Genomic DNA, 20,808 nt, shown 5'->3' on the forward strand with positions numbered 1-20,808 from the left:
GGAGAAAATTTTTGCAAATATATTTGATGAGGGTCTACTATCCAGAAGAAGAGAAAACTACAGATTGTTGTCTCCAATGAACATAGTTGCAAAAATCCTCAACAAACACTAGCAAACTGAATCCAACAGCATTTCAAAAGAACTGTACACCATGATCAAGTGTGATCCACCCCTGATATGCAAGGTGGTTCAATACAAGAAAGCCAATGAATGTAAATATAGGACATTAACAGAATGAAGGACAAAAACTGCATCATGTTCTTAATTGATGCAAAAAAGGCAAAATCCAGCACCCCTTGACAGAAACACTTAAAACGCTAAGAATAGAAGGTTATTCTCTCAACGGGAAAAAGGGCATATATGAAAGAACTCACAGCTACATCCTACTTAACTGTGAAAGACTGAAAGTTTCCTCTATAAGGAGCAAAACAAGGATGCCCATTGTGACCACTGTTATTCAACATTGTACTGAAATTTGTTGCCAGAGCAGTTAGGCAAAGAAAAAGAAATAGAAGACATCCAAATTGGAAAAGAAGGAGTAAATCTTAACCTATTTGCAATGGCATGTTCCTATATATGGGAAAGTCATGGAAAATCCACACTAAAGCTCCTAGAACTAATAAATGAATTCTCCCAATGTTTTAAGAACTATGTCCGGAGCCCTTTACCTATTCCTAAAGACTCCAGTTAATCTGAGGCCAGATCACATTTCAGTCTTAATTTCACAATCCTAAATTGCATATGCATTTGTTATTCTAATCAGCATAGAGAGCCCTTTTGTTATTCTTCACAGGTCAGTTTAAATGCAGCGTCTTCCACTAAATAAGGATTGAAAGCCACAGGAATGAATTCAGAGGCTCTGGGTATTGAACTGGGTTCCAACGCAAATGCGAAATGTCTTTTATAGAAATGCTTTCACGAAATCATGCTCTTAACTTTCTGGCCTATGTTGGCCTTAGATTGCACACTAAGGAAAATTGAAGGTTAACAGTAACACCACAGGAAAGAGTCTAAGTGGTTCAGATGGTGAAACAGTCTGAATCCATGCTTTCATTTTGGATACAAAGAAAAATTATAGTCCTGAGATCTCCTTGGAAGGTAGGTTAAGAAAAATTGTAAATGAGAGATCTCTCTGTCACATTGTAGAATGGTATTTGACCATATTCATAGTCCAGGAAAACTCCATTTTGTGCACTTGTTCTCTCAGAGAAACCCTTTTTAATAGAAAGACCCAGCAAGTAAAATCATAATGGACCCTGTGAATAAGAATTTATCTCTGGAAGCTTTGGGTTTGTCACTGTTTTGGCTTACAGAGTCCTTGTATATGCCCAACTGCCACTTTGTAGCTTTTTCTATATCTGCCTCCCTGTAATGCCTCCCTGAGGTGAAGCTCTCCACACCTAGCACAGTGGCACTGAAGGCAGATCTGTTTGGCTTATCAGGTACATCCTGGAGGACATTTCCAAATCTCACACTTCTCAGATCCTCAGATAAAACTAGAAAGGGATGAGCTGTTTCAGGATCCAAAGTTATATGTCTTTGGAATACTCTTAGCATTTCACTCATTCCTGTAATTTGACCAGAATTCAGGTTTGTGATATGGGCAGGCTCTAGACACTGAAACATTAGTGACTCACTCTTTTCCAAAGAATATCTTGCATTCTGGAGCAATTCTAAGGCAGATTCCGCATACTTCTTTAGCTCTGTGGTGAACCTTTGCAGGCTGTTGATCTATTCAGAGACTCTGACTTCACTCTTCTTCAGTGTATTCTTGTTCTCTCTGCCTAAACTGTTTAGTCTCTATAGCTTCTCCTTGTACTTCTCTAGCTCTCTGACAAACCCATTCTAGTTTTCTAGCTGCCGGAATGCAATATACCAGAAACCGAATGGTTTTTTAAAAGGGTAATTTAATAAGTTTCTAGTTTACAGTTCTGAGGCCGAGAAAAGATCTCAATTCAAAGCAAGTCTATAGAAATGTAAAATCAAAGGCATCCAGGGAAAGATACCTGGATTAAAGAAGGCCGATGAAGTTCATGGTTTCTCTCTCAAGTGGAAGGGTGCATGGTGAACACAGTCAGAGTTTCTCTGACATCTGCAAAGGCATATGGTGAACACGGTCAGAGTTTTTCTCTCATCTGGAGGTTATGTGGCAAATACGGTGTCATGTACTAGCTTTCTCTCCTGGCTTCCTGTTTCATGAAGCTCCCCAGGAGGCATTTTGCTCCTCCATCTCCAAAGGTCGCTGGCTGGTGGATTCTGCTTCTTGTGGCTATGTCGTTTGGCTCTGCTCTCTCTGAATCTCTCATTCTCCAAAATGTTTTCCTCTTTTATAGGACTCCAGAAACTAATCAAGACCCACCCAAATGGATGGAGACATGCCTCAACCTAATCCGGTTTAACAACCACTCTTTATTAAATCATATCTCCAGGGAGATGATCTAATTACAGTTTCAAACATACAATACTGAATAGGGATTAGAAGAAATGACTGCCTTTACAAAATGGGATTAGGATTAAAACATGGCTTTTCTAGGGCACATAAATCTTTTCAGACCAGCACAAAGCCGATCAGATGATATAAACTGGCTTCTCTCATATTCAGGTTGTATACACATCCTTGTAGTCTCAAGAGGTTCATCTCATTACTTTCATTAGACAACTGAAAGCTTACCCTATACTCAGACTTAATCATCTCTTTGAAATTCTGTTCCTCTCCCTGAATCATCACCATTCTTTCTTGTACTTCAGCTAATATACTTTTAGCCACTTGCAGTTTCTCCTTCAATGTGTTCAATATCTCCTGGAATAACTTCCTATAATTCACCGCAGCCTCTTCTATTTCATACACCACGTGATTCTTGTGCTTTTGGGACAGGAAGCACTTGACACAAAGTGTGATTTGGCCATCATCACAGAATAGCTGAAGTTATGTGGTTCCAGGTGTTTCACATAGTAGTAATCTGGGATTTTGTGCTGAAAATGGGGGCTGAGCCTTTTGGACAACCTGGCAAGAGATACTAGTTGAAGATAGGACTATTTTTTGGACAGAAAAAAGAATGACAGGTTTCTCCCTTGGGCAGACATAGTTGGTAACTGCTATGCCCACATCAGGCTCCAGTGTCCCAAGCAAACAGTTCATAGAGGCATAGTGGTTTGTCTCTTTCTAGACTCTTCAAATCAAACAAATCTTTGGGAGACCTTCTTTCTTTGTAATCCTGAGTATTTCTTTTAGGGAAAACAGCCAGAACAAGGAGACTGAAAGGCGTTTATCTGTTCATCGGTTTCTTCAACCTCTCTTTTCCCACCACAGCGTTATTTATTTATAGCCAAAAAAAGTGGAAAGCACCCAAATGGCCATCAACTTATGAAAGAATAAACAAATTGTGGTAAATCTATATACACATACAGTGGAAAATATGTTATTCAGCCGTGAAAAAGGAAGTACGTGCTTATAACATGACTAAACCTAGAAAACATTATGCAAAGTAAGAGAAGCCAAACATAAAAGGTCAAATACTCTACAATTCCACTTACATGAAATGTCTACAATAGGCAAATTCATGGAAGTAGAAAGTAGATTAGTGGTTATGAAGGCCTATATGAGAGAAAGGAGTGGGGAATGACTGCTGATGAGTATAAGGGTTTCTTTTGGGAATGATGAAAATGTTCTGGACTTAAATAGAGATAATGGTTGTAAAATTTTGTGAATGTGTGAAAGAACAGTGAAATGTACTCTTTAAAAGAGTGAATTTTATGGCATGTGCATTAAGCATAATATATGTTAAAAATTGTAAAAGATTTAAAAAGTTGAGTTCAGATGCCTTAGAGAGGTTAAAAAAAGCTATGTAAAATGTTTTGTGGTTGATTATTGATTGTATTGATCATTTTTATCATTGATCAGTAAACTTCACAATGAAATTAAGGGAAAGATTTCAGTGGAATGATGGGAGCAAAAGTGGATTCAGTGAGGAGTAGTAGATAAAAATAGAGTAAAAATACTTAATTCTTAAGAAGCTTGACAGTAAAGGCAAGGCAAGACATAGCAATGTAACTATAGAGGGAAGTAAAATTGACAAGTTCTATTTATTAAAAATGCTAAGGAGCTTTAACACTTTTATTAGAAAAACCCTGGAAAGAGGGAGTAGATGTAGTTAGAGGAGAGAGAGAGAAAGAAGATAAATGTTCAAGCAAGGTCCTTAGGGAATTGAAGAAATGAAATAAAAAGCACAGATGGAGAAATTAAGTATAGAACATGATAAATGATACATTCCCTGAGAAAGGTTGGAAGGAGTGAGTTTGTAGATATGGGTTAGTGGAATGCAGGTGAGGAAAATGAAGGAGTTTTGCAAGGCCTTCTTTTCTCTTCTCTGAAGTGAGAGGAATTTTAGTAACTGAAAATGAGGGCAACAAGATGGAGTAGAAAACTTGAAGACAGTAATGAAATTTATTATATGTTAGTCATTGTTAGGTTGACTGCCGAGACTATAATTAACTATCACAGTAGAAAACTGAGGGTCAAAGTGGTTAACTAACTTTTCTCTTGTTGGTTGGAAGGTGATAGGCATGGAATTAAAAATAACATGTGTATGATTTCAAACTTGCATTTGGACTCTTTAGGAGATACTAAGTATAGGATGTCAGCATTAATGGATCTTTATTTTCATTGTGAATGCTGTATAAGACTTAATTCTGCTTGTGTGTTTCCTTGGTGTGTTTTGTATTTTGATATTCAGTATATTCAATAAAGAAAGTAGCAAGATGAAAATGATTTGTTTGATTCTTAAGTATGCTTTAAGAGTTGAGAGTTTAGATTTACATAGAATCTACTTTTATCTTCATCTTTTAGTTACGACAGCCTCCAGTTAAACGTTTGAGACTTCGTGGTGATTGGTCAGATACTGGACCCAGAGCAAGGCCTGAGAGTGAACGAGAACGAGATGGTAACTATACTTTGATCAACTTTTGCTTTTGTGTGTAGTGTTTAAATTTAATATTTTAACTTGTTTTCAGTTTTTTTACTATCATAAATGATGCTGCAGTGAACTTCTTTGTTACATATACTTTAGCATACTTGTGCAAGTTTATCTTAGGATGAATTTCTAAAAGTGGAATGGCTAGCTTACTGGACGAATGCTTTTAACTTTTTATTGTTCTCAAATTACCCTCCAAATAGTATGATTTACATTCCCAGGGAAAGTGTTAGAATGTATTTTGCCCCATAGAACTTTGGGTATTAACAAACTTCTTATTCTTCTTTTAGATATAAAGAGAAATGAAAATTCATAGTTTCCAATCTTAGAGTTTTATAATAGCACTTAAAAGTTTTTGTGCTATTAAGTAAGTGCCTTTGTTAAGAATAGAATACTACACTGAGAGTTTTCAGATGGCACACTTTAAAATAGAATTTTTCTGTCAATATTTTATTAAATGGATCTGTAGCCAAAATGTTATTCTGGGCGGGCCATGGTGGTTCAGCAGGCAAGAATGCTCGCCTGCCATGCCAGAGGACCTGGGTTCGATTCCCAGTGCCTGACCATGTTAAAAAAAAAAAAAAGAAAAGAAAAAAAAAGTTATTCTAATGACTTCTGAAACCTCTTTTAAGAGCATATTTCCCAATGTTTTTTCCTTAGTACTAGTTTACAGTACATTTATAAATATATAGCTACATTATATAAAAGTAATAAAGTATGAAATAACTGATTTCACAGAAAATGCAAGAACATTAATGATAATCATTTCAAAAGTATGATTGTAGACTAGAGTTGTCGTATTTTTAATATGACCACATTTTAAAATTGTCACTCTTTTCTTTCCTTTTTTGATTTAAGAAAACAAACAATACACCTAGAACCACCAAAAATGGATATCTTAGTTAACTTAACCATCGACATATTTAAATAAAGTATCCGTATTTTATTGTAAAGCCTGTGTTTGCTCAGTAAGTTTCATAAACCAATTTAAAATTAAAAATTTGTCACTCTTTTAATCTGAAAATACCCTAAAGAGAAAACTTATTTATTTGTAGAAGGAAAAGGGTGAGGGGAAACAAAATGAAAACACTTTTCAAATAAGTTCAAATATGGAATTTTCTTATCGTGACTGATGATGAAAGTAAATTCAGCTTAAGGAAAATCCAAGTAAAAACATAAGGCTGTGCTTAATAGTACTGTTTCAGTCAAAGTATGAACCTTTCTTTTCATCTACTCAATTTATAATTAACAATCCCTTCCCACCTGGGTTTGGAACTCAAGATACAGAATGGGGTAGGGAGTAGGTGTCCAAGAATAGGCAAAGATAAAGGAGGTATCAGCCCTGTTCTCTAGGAACTCAAAATAAAATATTTGCTGCAAAATATGATGATGGCTTTAATTGTTCTATACATCCGTATAATTTATTTAGGCAATTTGATTTTTTTAAAAATTGTTTTCATTTTAAAACCTTCAAATCTAGGTTTTTGCATTAAGGAAAGATACTCACTTATTACTAAACTCACTGGTAAGTCTCTGTTGTCGTAGGAGAGCAAAGTCCCAATGTGTCATTGATGCAGAGAATGTCTGATATGTTATCAAGATGGTTTGAAGAAGCGAGCGAAGTTGCACAGAGCAATAGAGAACGAGGAAGATCTCGACCTAGAGGTGATTTTTCTTATCAAAGTCATTAGAGAGCTGGTAAAATCTATTTTTTGAAACTAGTTTTGTTTATACTATCTAATTTTTATCATGTTTTATAGCTAAAGTAATCACAATGTTCTTATTGTGTAAAACAGAGTTCAAAAGATTATTGGGTATAGTCTATCCCTTCTGGTTCCAGTTAGGCCTTGTTCTTTTCTTTTGCTTTTCTCGTGAAAAGTAGTGGCTAAGATTCCCCATTTTAAGGCCTTCCATTTACACTCTGAGAACAGTAATATACAAAACTTGGTAGATAAAAAAGTTTTATATAATTGAATAATTTCTCCTTTTGGTTTCTTGTGTACATTGGTTATTAATTCTCGGTTCTAGGGTTAGGCTGGACTGCTTTTGAATCACTTACCAGCTTTGTGATTTTTGGCAAGTTACTAATCTATAAAAATAAGGATTATAAAATTTAACTCCTTCATAATACTGTTGTGGGTGAGTCTTTTACATATGCCTCATAGTGTTAGCATTCATCTACATTAAAATGTTTTCAGTCCCAAAATTAAAAAAAAAAGATGGATTGGATGTCATCCATAAATGGTTCTTGTAAGAACCTGCATAGGTTAACTTTTTTTTTAATGAAGTTGTATTGAAATATGTTCATGCACATACAAACCATCCAAAGTATAAAATTCATGCTCACAGTATCATCACACTGTTGTGCATATAACTCTGTGATCAATTTAAGAACATTTCTTTACTCCAGAAAATAAATAAAAAGAAAACCCAAATCCTCCCATACCGCTTATCCCCACCTCCATTATTAACCCATAATAATGGTGTAGTACATTTTTTACTCTTTAAAGATAACACTGTTAACTATAATCTATAGTTTGCAATATGCACATTTTCCCATATATCCTTCTATAATTAACTCCTTTTAATAGCGTCATAAATTTGTTCTAGTTCATAAAGAATATTTCTGTATTTATTCAGTTAATCATGGACATTGTTCATTAAAAATTCACTGTTATGCATTTGCTTGTTTTAACCTCCAATTTTCCTTCTGGTGACATACATAACTTTAATCTTCTTTCCACCACATTCACACACCATTAGTTATTCTCATAATAACATGCTACCATCAACCACTGTCCATTCCAAACATTTTTCAACCTAGTTAAGCATTCTGCACGTTTAAGTTATTAAGTTTGTGCTCTCATTTAGAGTAGAAAATATTTAAGTCATGGTGAGTAAAAGGAAAAAGCTTTCATTAAAAGAAAATTTATTGTGGAAATATTTCTTCATGCTCTGTGGTAGTTGCATTTTGCAAAACATAGCTTTATTGATCCATCCCATTGTTCTTTTTTATAAAATCTAGATTTGAAACAAAACCAGACAAAGTTCTAAGGTATATTGAATTTTAACTAATCCCCTGCAGCCTGCAGAGTCTAGCATATCACACTGTAGGTATTCAGATCTTTTCAAATCATGGATCCTGTTAGCTTAGTGGTTAAAATATTATTGGTATTGAAATGCGAATTAGTAACTTAATCCTGTTTTGGCCTATTTGTAGCTTTACTCTTGTCTCTAACGCCAATCAAATTTTTAATAAGTTATTTTACCAAGGGTATTAGTGTATGGAGTATAGAGATACATCAGTGTAAACTCATCCTCTTTCCTACTATTAGATCAAAATCATTATCATCATATTTTAGGGACTAAGTATTATTTCTGAACAGCTCACAAACTTAATTTGACTATGTCTAAATGAAGGTACCATTTCAAGTATTTGTTCTGAAAGATTGTTTTTTTTTTTTTAAGCAGGAAAACACCCCTGTTGATTAGTGGTTTTGGTTAGATGGACCAAAGTGTTAATGGGTGTTTTTTTTTTTTCTTTTTCCCATGATGATTCAGAGCAGCTTTATTTATAAGAGTCCCAAACTGGCAACAACCCAAGTGTCCATTAACAAGTGGATGAACAAACAAATTGTGGGACAGCTGCACAATAGAATACTACCCTGCAATACCAAATGATGAATTACTTATATATGAACAAAATGGGTGACTCTCAAAATGATTAACATTGAATGAAAATAGCCAGGGTACATAACCATATAATCCTATTTATATGGCATTCTTTCTATATGCAAAAAAATCTCTAGTGACAGAAAGGAGATCAGTTGTTGCTTGGGGTTGGAAGAGGAGGTGGGGAGTAGGGGAAGGGAGAGTTTATAATGGGGCTAACATAATTCTTGTGAGTGATAGCTCTATTCATTATCTTGATTATGGTGATTTCAAAGTATATTAATATGTCAAAACTTTTCCAATTGTGCATTTGAAATTTGTGGAGTATCAGTTATCATTTATCATTCAGTAAAGCTGTTAAACAAAAAATGAAAGAATGAAAAAGGGTGGCAGGGCAAGAGAGAGGCCATATAAGACAGAGAATGATTCTTTGCTGTTGCTCTTCAAAATGCAAATTATTAGCTGGAATCAAGTTTTGCCCTCAGTTCAGAAATATCTTGATGAGGTTTCTGGCTTTCTGGGAAGAGCCTTGTGTACTGTGCTTTACCTCTAGTGGAAAAACTTTGGCTTCTGTGAACAGTTTTTAAATTTATAGTGTTGTTGTTTTTTAGTTACATAATGAATTCCCATGGTTCAATACAAGCAATATAAAAAATATACATTAAAAAGTTTTGCTTCCACCTAATTGCTCATCTACACTATTTTTCCCCACTAGGTAACTTAATAGTTTCATATTCTAGCAGTGTTTCTTTATTTAACAAACAGTGGGGAATACAGCAAATACAAATAAATGAGAAGAAAAATTCATATTTTCTTTCCTTATACAAAAGATAGCATGTTAAGTGCACTGTTCTGCATCTTACTTTTTTTTTCACTTAACTGTATCTGAGAGATAGTTGCACATCAGTACATCTTTTTTCTTTAAGGTGCAGAGACCCTCACTGAGTAGGGATTATTTGTTTTAACCAGTCTCTTATAGATGGATGGTTGGATTGATTTCAATCTTTCATTACAGCCACCTTGCAATCAATAACCTTATACATACAACATTTCATAAATGTGCTGATATACCTATAGGATAAATTTCCAGAAGTAGGATTACTGGGTTGAAGATTATGTAACTTGACATTACTGAATTCCCTCCCTAGAAGTTATACCATTTTTCACTCCCACCAGCAATATGTAATAGGGCTTATTTACTCATAGCCTTACCCACAAAGTGTGTTGTGCATCATCTGAATTTTTGCTTATCTGTAGAAAGAAATGGCATCTATGTAAATTTTCAATTGGCATTTTTCTTTTTATGGTTGAAATTGAGCATACTTCATAGGCCATTTGTATTTCCTTGTGTACTATTTATTTGTATCATTTGCCAATTTTTGTTTTAGAATGTTGGTCTTTTCTCTAGTTCTAGGTGCTCTTTTTACATTAGGGAAATTTATCCTTGGATTATATGGTGTAAGTTGCAAATATTTTTTTCCTTGTTTGTCATTTATCTTAAAAAATTTTTTTTTTTACTGGAACTTGCAGGTATAAATCATGCAGGGTGCAGAATTCCAATATAACCTGCCCCCACTCTCTCATAGTTTTCTCTATTATTAACATTTTACATTATTGGTGTGACACTTTTGTTACAATTGATGAAACAATATTATTAATTATCGTCCATAGTTTACATTAGAGTTTGTTTACTCTTGGTGCTATCCAGTTCTATGATTTTTTTTTAAATTTTTATTCTGGTAACATATATGCAGCCTAAAATTTCCCATTTTAATTACTTTCAAATACACAGTTCAGTGGAGTTACGTTCACAATGCTGTGCTTTTAAAATTTTTACAGTGTTTTTTTTAATAGCTGAATCATTCTTTTAGATTCAACCCCCATCTTTAGGTATAGCTCTTGACCTTCTCTTGTATGGTAAATCCCAAATTTCTTCTGTATCTCCAGACTGCATTTTGCTACCAGGGTAATGATGTCACCCGGTTGATTCTTTTTCATCATCCAGAGGGCGAGAAGCACATTCCCTGTGATGTTAAGATTATCTCTTTCAAAACAGAACATATGTTCCACAGTGTCACTAATATAATAATTGTAAATATGGGCCAGTTTGTCTATGTCGTGTTCTGACTTGCTGGTCAGACCGAACCTGTCCATTAATGCTATAAACCTTGTCACTTGGATGCCAACAGGACTGTTGGCTGTGGTAAGCTCATCTTCCAATCCTTGGGGCTTCTTGAACTCCAGGAAATTTGGGAAGCAGCACCACCCATCAGGCCTCCATAGGTCACACAGACAGTGCTGCCTCATGTTTCCTGGTCACCATCAATGTGTGCTTTGGATGTCTTTATATCATATATTTGTGTGTGTGTGAGAGAGAGAGAGTGTGTTTCCTGAACATATCTCTTTATAATAATTGGTTTGCGTAAGTATGTTTTAGAATTTGAATTTGCATTCACATGTGTTTTTTTGAAGGTGGCACGAGTCAGTCGGATGTTTCCACTCTTCCTTCGGTCCCATCAAGTACTGATTTGAAAGTAGGTGAAACTGCAATGGAAGTAGATACTCCAGCTGAACAGTATCTTCAGCCTTCCACATCCTCTGCAATGTCAGCTCAAGCACATTTGACAGCATCTTCTACAGAAAGCCCTCATTCAACTTCTTTGCTGTCTTCTCCAGACAATGAACAAAGGCAGCCTGTTGAGGCTTCTGGACACCATACACATCATCAGTCTGGTGAGGATGTTATTTTTTGAATAGGCTGTGGTATGTCTTTAAAGGTTGTTTTGAAAGATACTAAATCATGTCAAGTTCTTGCTGGAATAAATGATGAAAATGACATGTAATGTTTAAACATGAGGGTACATGGGTGATTCAGTGGTAGAATGCTCACCTCTCATTCGGGAGAACTGGATTCGATTCCTGGACCATGCACCCAAAACAAACAAGCAAACAAACATTTAAACATGTAACTTTAACAAAGTTCAAGTACTTAACTTACATGGATTTCAACAAAAGTAGGAAACTTCAGCTTAAATGAAACAATTCTTTCAAAAATACAAGTACCAAAAGATAGTGTTTTTACATCATTAATTTGCTTGATTTAAGGTTATTATACCATGATAGACTAGAATATATGTGTTTCTAGACTTATTTGGTTGTATGTTGGTATTAAAGTGATGGTAAAAATTTAGTTCATTACTGTTAGCCCTGTTATATGATATTCTTGATTATTTTTCCTCAAATCATGAAATATTTTATTCTATACAGTGGATTTGCTGTGGTCTCTTAAGAACAACATATACTATTTACTGAAATAATTATTTCTTCTATATTTACCTGAAAAAGAATTGTTTTACCAAATCCTTATTTTCTTTGTACTTTACATAAGTAAAAAAAAAATCAACTCCTAAATTTTGTTAAAATACTATTTTATTTTCTTCTCAGTACCACATCTCTTGTTCAACTTTTTTTCTCCCAAATATGGAGTATACTAGTATTTGTAATAATATTTTACAACAGAAATGTTTACACTTTACTGTGTGTTTTAACTGACACATGAAATTAAAATAAGCAATAAGATGTTTATTCAGATTTTTCTTTGGGTTTTTCTGAGGAAGCATTTATTAAATATTTAACCCAAAATATTGGTAACTAGAGATATAATTGGCAGGCTAAGGTAAGACCTGTAAAAATTCCTAACAACTTAGCTGCTAGGTTGTTAACTTTTCTCTTGCTTCTGTGGACACTGATGCCAGATCACCAAATATGGTTTGTTTTCAATTAATTACTCTTACCAGTATATCTCATTTTTTATTATTTACTTTAAGTTTCTATGGGATTAAAAGCCAGAGTCAGTTATACAACTGGTTAGCACTTATATACATTTTATCCATAATAAAAAGCTAAAGCTGAGATGCGAAATTAGGTTATCCATACACTAATAACATTTCAACTTCAGAGGAAATAAAATATTTTTAAGGGTTTAGGAAATAGGGTCAGAATCAGTTCAGAGTTTGGTTTTCAAACTGATTAAATTGTTAGAAACGGAAGATTTTGTTAAAATAGTAACATTCTTAGAAATAGTCTTAAAGGCTTTGATCAGTTATAAGTTATCTGGAAAACAACTGAATCTTAACTAATTCCAGTTCTTTCTTAAACATATTTTTGAGTAAAGCATTTGCTTGGTTTGGAGTTTCTTGTTTTATTGTTGTTATAGATACCTAGCACATTATAATACAGCATTTTAAATTGTTAAATGCCTTTCAGTATATAATGTATTAAATACTGCTCATTTGAATCATTGAAGTAGAATTAAGCCAACAGTTTGATCACTGTTTAAACACATTAATTAGCAGCTTTGCACATACATTTTCAAAGAAAGTAAGGAAACATTTCGAACTGAGAGATTTTTAGAGAATTTTGATGAACTAAACTGTGGATATTGGAATATTTCTACAATACCAACATAGTTTTCAATATTGAGGAAAATGATTTGATGTTAGATGAAACATAAAAAACATCTCTGCGTGTAGTTCTTTGACAAACTATAGGCCTTTCATTACCCCATGGTCCAACATTTCAACAGTAAGAACTTGATGTTTTGTTGGTTTGTTTCCAATTCTTTCTGTACTTAGGATAGCCTGAGTCAGATGGGTTTCTAGATAATGCGAGTTCATTGGGTAAATGTAGTAGCTGGGGGTGATTGTCTATGCCTTGCACAGAGATAACATAAAAGAGTATACTTTCATCTGTACTTTCATTGGTATGGACACGGCACCTCTTTATGTAAATGCATATGTCTTTCCTTCGTATCTATTTCATATCCTCTGTTACTTGTGTGAAGGAAAGTCGCAATGGGAACATGAAAAATTCCTGACAAAACTCCAACTCTGGTTGCACCTAATTGTCTGCCTTCTTTTAGTCTGTATCTGTGTCACTTGATAGTGAAGAAGACCTTGACCACAAATTTCACTGGGTACTCAACACTGTGCGTCAGAGCAGTCTCTCAATACTGTTGCTTTCCAGCTATACAGATACTGACTTTACACCTTCATGTCTCTCTTTAGATTTTTAGCATTCCCTTTTACCTTTACCCATTCCCAATTGATAACCTTTCATTCTTCACAGTGAAAAATAATGAGAAGGAAATACACTCATCTTCTATTATTTAATCTCCCACCTTTCCCGCATATGTACTTATACTGTGATGGAAGCAGACGCATTCTGGAAGAAGTGTGCCTACTCCTGTTACAGGCTAGCCAGTGTAGTTCCCATCCCTTCCCAGCTTTTCAAAGGCTTTGCTCCTTCCCCTGCATCAGTATTACTGCCTTTTCTGCTGAATTGTTCCTTTTGGCTATAAACATGCTCTTATTATCTCCTATCTTAAAAGGTCCTCTTTTAAAAATAAATACAATTTTATTGAGATATATTCATACACCATACAAAAGTTCCCCATTTAATGATCCCACACCCCCTTCCAACTACTGCCTTTTCTCTTTGCTTCTTTTATAATCAGAGTTCTTTAGTAATATAGTATCTCCATTTTCTTACCATCTTCCATTTATTTCCTAACCAATTCTGATCTCCCTTCATCCCCATTTTCCACTGAAACTTTTTTGTCAAAGCCACCAGTGACGCCCATCTGACCAAATCCAAAGGATACTTCTTTTTTTAGTGTCTTACTGGATCTTTTGATGCAGTTACATTTAACATAGTTTATTGCTCCTCTCTTTAAACACATTCTTTTCTTGGCATCTGTGACACCGCATATGTTCACTTATTCTTATTACCCCTGTGGCTAGTAGCCATTGTTGAAACCTTGTTCTAACTACTTCTGAATATTATGGTAAAACCTGTTAGGACTGGCTCTTCTCTATTTGCTTTGTTCCTGGGTGATTGCATCGTGTCCTGTTTCTTTTAAAACCTCCTATATGTTGATGACTCCCAAATGTATATCAGTAAATCTAATCTTCTACCCTGTGTTCCAGATTCATATATCCAACTGCCTATTTGATACTTCTTTTTGTTATAGTGGGTCATCTTAAACTTTAATACTTACAAACTGTTTGATCCAGCCTCCTACCCTCCTTGTCTCCCAGTCTGTTCCACCTTGATCCTCTTGTATCTCAGTAAATTATAATACCATTTGCATATTTTCTTATTTTAAAAATCTGAGTGATTCTTGACTCCATGTCAAATCCATCAGCAAGTCCTTTTTGTTCTCTTTCTAAAATATATCCTACTTCATTCCATCTCACCACTACTTCTTGTCTCCTAATTGATTTCCCTGCATTTACTCTTACACCCTTATAATTTATTCTCTATGCAGTAGCCAGAAGGAATATTTTTTTTGTGTGTGTGTGTGTGTATGTTTTGCATGGGCAGGCACCAGGAATTGAACCCGGGTCTCCAGCATGGCAGGCGAGAACTCTTGCCACTGCTCCACCATTGCCTGCCCCAGGATGAATATTTTAAAATATTAAAACAGATTATGTATCTTTGCTGTTTTAAACCCCAGAGACTTCTGTTGTGGTTAGAACTATGACTATGATTATCTCCCCCCTCCAAAAAAAAAAAAAAAAATCCTTACTCTGGATCTTTAAGAACTCCCATTTCTTTTAAAATTTCCTGTATGTTATCAAAGTCTAGCTCGTACCCCAATCCCCAACAATTATTATGCTCTCGCTATACTGATTTCCTTTCGGTTCCTTGAATGTGCCAAGCTCTCTTCTGCCTCTTTCTTTTCTGACTTAACTTTTATACTTACTGTTCTCTATACCTAGAAAGTTCTTCCTCAGGTTTGTCATAGACCCAACTTCTTTTATCTTGGTTTTCAGCTCAAATCATCACCCAAATGAGATCTTTCATAACTTCCCTAGCTAGATCTGTCTTCTCTTCCCCTCCACCCTAAAAATATGTTCTTACTTATTCAACCGTTTATTTCCTGCGAATCACTTATGACGATTTGTAATTATTTTTTCATTTTTGTTTTTTTTTTTAACTTATTTCCTAGAATATAAGACTATAAGATATCCTAGAATATGATCTCCAAAAACAGAGACATTGTCTTATTTTCGCTGGTCCCTGAGTAAACCTGCTTTCTTTTCTCCTAACACTGGTCAGTCTATACAGTTAAGACTAAAATAAGGCACTTCATTATCTTTAGGTTATTATAGACTATGTAGGTATGTTTAGATATATTTTATATTTAGACGGTAGTTTGATTCCCATTCCATTAAGCCTAGATGTTTCCAGTAGGCTCCAGACTTTGATGACTTCTCGAGGAGACGCCATGTTTTGATATTCAGTCTTATCTTTTTTGAATTTGTTTTTCATCCTTGGCTATCCAGGCCAAATATCAATTAATAGAAGTTTATTTCTTGCTTTGTTCCAAAAATATTTTAAGGTAATTAATAGAAATAATTTTTTTAAATGTTTAAAAATCTTGTGATTGTTATGTAAGTATTAGGACAAACAGAAATATGGGTGGGAATAAATAACATGAATCCATAAGAGAGGTGAATATACATAACGTAAGACCCACAGAATAGTACATCTCTGGAAGGGGGCGCAAATTTGACTTTGGTTTTTGAAGCTGAATTAGGGAATTATATATACTTAAGTGGAATTTGAAATCAGATGGTAGATATTTTTTCCTGTTTTTGCTTCTTTATCTTTGTTTACTTGAATTTTATTTTGATTGATTTAGGCAGATCATTTAATGAAATCATACATTATATGCATAGCCCAAAACTTAATCAGACATTTTAGTTTTTATATTTTAAGATCAGCTTATAAAATTATGTATTTTAAAACCAGAAATGCATGATGAGTTGAAATGATATAGTTAAATAATATCTTTATAATTTTATTTACAGGAAGTATTTCAAATTAACTATAAAATATTTTCTTCTTTTCTCATTAATGCCTATTAAAACTTTCTATTAGTTACTTCTTAAACCAAGCCTGGTAATGTCTTCATTTGGTTTATTTGTTACTTGTAATTTTTTTCCCATTGTTAAGAAACTTCTTATAATGAAAGTGTGTTAAATGAGGCAGTCAGTCCAGCCTGTCATACTTCAGTTTTTCCCATTGATTTCATTTTAATGTGTATAAAAGAGTATGTTTGAAGAGGATAATTTTGGATTAAATGAGCTTATCAGTATTTTCAAAATACAGTTTTTTAGGGGGGGCACTTTGGGAGAAGTGAGTCACTTAAGAGATCCTTATGTTTCTAATTAAATAGACCAAGTTAGCCCATGAGAATTTTTTTTTTAGATTGGACTTACTATAGTATATCATATGGTCTATATGTGGATTCCTGCTCATTTACAAATAACTGAGTCTGCTCAAGTTTATAGACCACCCTGACTTTTTATCCTCCACCAGCCATCGTCCTATTTTTCTGTTCCCCACAAACAACAAAACTTCTGGAAAGAATATGTGTGCTTTGTGTCTCTGATTTCCTTACTTCCTTTTCTCTTAAATCTACTTCTGTCAGGCTTTGACCCCTGTTATTTCACTGAAACAGCTCTTGTGAGGGTCAGCAATGATTTCCATGGTACAGAAATGTAATGGTCAGTTCTTAGTATCTTTTTCGGTATATAAGTAGTATGTGACACAACAACTCCCTCTTTCTTTCTTGACACATTTTCATCACTTATCTTACAGTACACTGCTCACTCAATTCAACAATCTTCTCGTTGGCTCTTCCTTCTACTCATCCTAGAGGTTGTTCTTCTTTTTAAATATTGGAGTACCCCAGGGCTCAGTTCTTACATCTCTTCTCTCTAATCACTTATTCCCTCTGTGACTTTAAATAGCAACATCCAAATTAATATCTTCTTTCATATCTAGACTCATATTTAGTCCCTACTCAATTTCTCCACTTGGATGTCTGTTAGTGCTCTTCTTTCCCCAAAGCTACTTGTTCCATCTCTACTCTTGCCCATTGCAGGAAATGGCAACTCTTTATTTTCCGTTACATACCAAAAACTTTAGCATTACTGTATATCCAATTCACCATCAAATTCTGCTGGCTTTACCTTTAAAATATATCCTCAATCCAGAAATAGTTTTTCCTTTGAGCATTTACAGTTGTTCTTCCCTCCACCTTGAACGTTCTTCCTCCAGCTATGCATGTGGTTTACTCTCAGTTCCTTTACATGTTTATTCAGATGTCATCTTTTGAGAGAACAAGAGACCATTCTCATTCTAATAACCTGTTAGAATGAGACCATATATAAAATGGTCTCCCTAATGACCATATATAAAATAGCATCCTTCCCCATTTTCTTTGTTCTCCTTATCCTTATATATAGAAACATGTACATACATATTACATATGTAATATATATATTTACTGGTTTTATTTGTTTCCCTCTCAATACATAGCCTCCACAGAAGTAGGGACTATTTTATCCAGTAAAATAGGAGTAGGGTCAGTTTTATCCTGTCTTTTTTTTTTTTTTAATCTCTAGAACCTGAAACTATTACACATACAGTGGGCACTCACTCAGTACATTTCTGTTTGCAGAATTTCATGTTAGTTTTCTACTTTATTTATGACAACCCCCTGAGATAAAGTTTAAGAAAGCATTAGAGATTATGTAAATATTTTTGAGCTTCAAAAAACAAACATTTTAGCTGAAGACTATATAAAACTTTCAGTTTCTGAAGAGATCTCTTTTAAAAAAGTCCAAGGACTGTTTTCAAGTACTTTTTCATTGTTTTAGCTTGATTTTAATTATTGCTTAATTGAAATTAGTAAAGTGAGGTTTTTTTAATGTGTAGATTAGATGAAATAATTGATATTTTTCATTTCTTTCCTATTATTTGTTATAAAAAGGTACTAAATTAGTGAGGAAGAAATATTCATTTTAAAATGTTTTGACTGTTCTGTTTAATTACTTAAGTAGTCTTAGAGAAATATATAACTAAAAGTTAAGAGTAAAGGATTTGGGGTATTGAACATTAAATATATATAATTTAACGATCAGTCATTTCTTTTTTTTTTTTATGAGTAACTTGTCTTTAGAGTTCCTCTGTGAGATGTGTTTTATTTACATCCTTCTCTTTTATGTATAATCAATTTTTTAAATTATTTTCTATTTTATTCCTCTCTTTTCACCTGTTTTTCCTATCTGTGTCAGAATTTTTAAGGGGGCCTGAGATAGCTTTGCTCCGTAAGCGTCTACAACAACTGAGGCTTAAGAAGGCTGAGCAGCAGAGGCAGCAAGAGTTGGCTGCATGTACCCAACAACAGCCTTCCACTTCTGATCAGTCTTCCCGTGAGGGGTCTTCACAGGACCCTCATGCTTCAGGTTATTAATGTCAAGTGTCCTTACGCAGCTAGTAGAGCTGGTTTTTTAACACTGCTGCTATTTAATAAGATGCTTCTCTTTCCCCCTCAAAAAGAGAGCTAATATACTTGCAGCTTATCCCTCCTTTTCTTGCATGTGGTGGTATTCATCATCACATGGTTAGGGGAGCAGATTGGCAGCAGCATCCGCCAGAGAGATGAATATAACATAATCTGTTACTTGTAATGTATTTGGAGAGGGGGAAAATATTTATTAATTTTAAAGCTGATGAACTACTTTCTAATTATTATCTAGTAGATTTAGAGCCTGCATTGGCTTTTGTTGAAATTTCCTATATGCTGAAATGATATCCGTGCTTTTGGCTTCTAGCTCTACCTCTTTTTTTGCTTTGAAGGTTAACCAGTATTCTTATATAGACCTACTAATGCAAGATTTTAGAATTACAATATTGTTTGGTCATATAATATTGTACTGACTCAATGATCCCCTTCTGTGATCATTTGTAATTTTTCAGTTTTCATTAATTTTTCCTTCTATACACAGTCAAATTTCTGATAGCAAAGTATTCCAAGTCACGTGTTCTTATTTTGTAAAATTCTAATAGAATAGTAATAATTTGTGGCACTCTCTTTTTCATTTATAATTTTAATGACTTGATTCTTTTATCATCAGAAAAGTCAGTGATGCTCAGTAAACACTTGTTGAGAAATTAATGAAAGATGTATCAAAATAATTTGTCAACTTAATTATTTCAAGAGAGATGGGATAGTAGGTTCTATAAATCCATTATTGATTTACAAGCTAAAATCTATTTAGCTTCTCATACTAATGAATTTATAATATTTTGATATATATTGTTCTGCCACCTTAGGGCGTGATGAATTTGGGTGTTAATTATTTTGAGAGCTCTGAGTTATGTGTAATTAATTTATATGTTGGTAGACTCGAACACTTTCCACTTTATAAATATATGTTTTAATAGATGGTATGACAATGATAGCACATTTTTTAATGCTGTGGTAAAATAAGATAGATTTAAACTTCAGAAATATACGATATAATGTTTGGGACCAATTATTGATTTGAGTTTTAATTCAATGTTATATATATAGAAGGAATATAAGTCAGGTAAAGATGTCACTTGATTTTTTTTTTTTTTGACAAAGGGAAGTCTTTTTCCATACTTGGAACTAACATAACAAGAAAGTGTGATTAGATTACAATAATCACATTTAGTGAGCATTTGCCATATTATTGTGCTTTATATAAAACTCTAGCCAAAGTGTTTTGAAAGTAAAGAAAAATTCATGAACATAACAAAAACTAATAAAAAGGAAGATAAAATGCCCCTACATGTATAAATATTTGTAAATGATTGACATTTAGCAGGGTGACAAACCAAACAGTAAAAGTGAATTTGACAAACTTCCCACATTAGTGGGAAAGATGAGTACATTGTGGATGAACCTTAGAAAAATATTTGAGACTCACTAGACTTTTATGTCTATTTTACCAATTTGAATTAAAGCAGTTTTATTTTTATAGAATCAGAAAGCTTTATGGTATTTATATGGTCTCTATGAAATAAGATGCTTTATTTCCAACTGTATCATTCTCATTAATTAGTATCTGGTTCGTTAAAGAGTCTATTTGTGGTAGACTTTAAAAACCTAAAGTTCAGCAGATACTTTGCCAATTTGAAGTTGAAAAGCATGTTATCTTTTCTTCATTATTAAACAATGTACTTGGGCCCCCAAGCTGTCTTCAAGGACCGATATTAGAGGCCCTTAGTGCTATCAGTCAGTGTTATACTACTCCCTTCACTTACAAGGTGAAGTATTTCA

The 20,808-nt window shown here is 33.9% G+C and overlaps 1 protein-coding gene and 1 pseudogene across 7 annotated transcripts in view; one reads left to right on the forward strand and one right to left on the reverse strand.

The window, feature by feature from the left end:
• The window catches only part of DCAF6 (DDB1 and CUL4 associated factor 6), a 215,136-nt gene that overhangs the window by 109,170 nt on the left and 85,158 nt on the right, over positions 1-20,808 (forward strand). For 4 of the 7 annotated variants that reach the window (XM_077156888.1, XM_077156890.1, XM_077156889.1 and 1 more), the window contains exons 8-10: positions 4,847-4,940; positions 6,516-6,635; positions 11,115-11,375. In XM_077156888.1, coding sequence (XP_077013003.1) covers positions 4,847-4,940; positions 6,516-6,635; positions 11,115-11,375 — 475 coding nt within the window. Of the gene's footprint in view, positions 1-4,846; positions 4,941-6,515; positions 6,636-11,114; positions 11,376-18,793; positions 18,965-20,808 lie in introns of all 7 variants that reach the window. The other 3 variants (XM_077156886.1, XM_077156887.1, XM_077156891.1) reach the window with 1 other exon arrangement.
• Positions 1,104-2,731, reverse strand: LOC143678906 (putative E3 ubiquitin-protein ligase TRIML2 pseudogene; annotated as a pseudogene).

The sequence above is a fragment of the Tamandua tetradactyla genome, chromosome 4 (assembly GCF_023851605.1).
Source record: "Tamandua tetradactyla isolate mTamTet1 chromosome 4, mTamTet1.pri, whole genome shotgun sequence".
Lineage (NCBI taxonomy): Eukaryota > Metazoa > Chordata > Mammalia > Pilosa > Myrmecophagidae > Tamandua > Tamandua tetradactyla.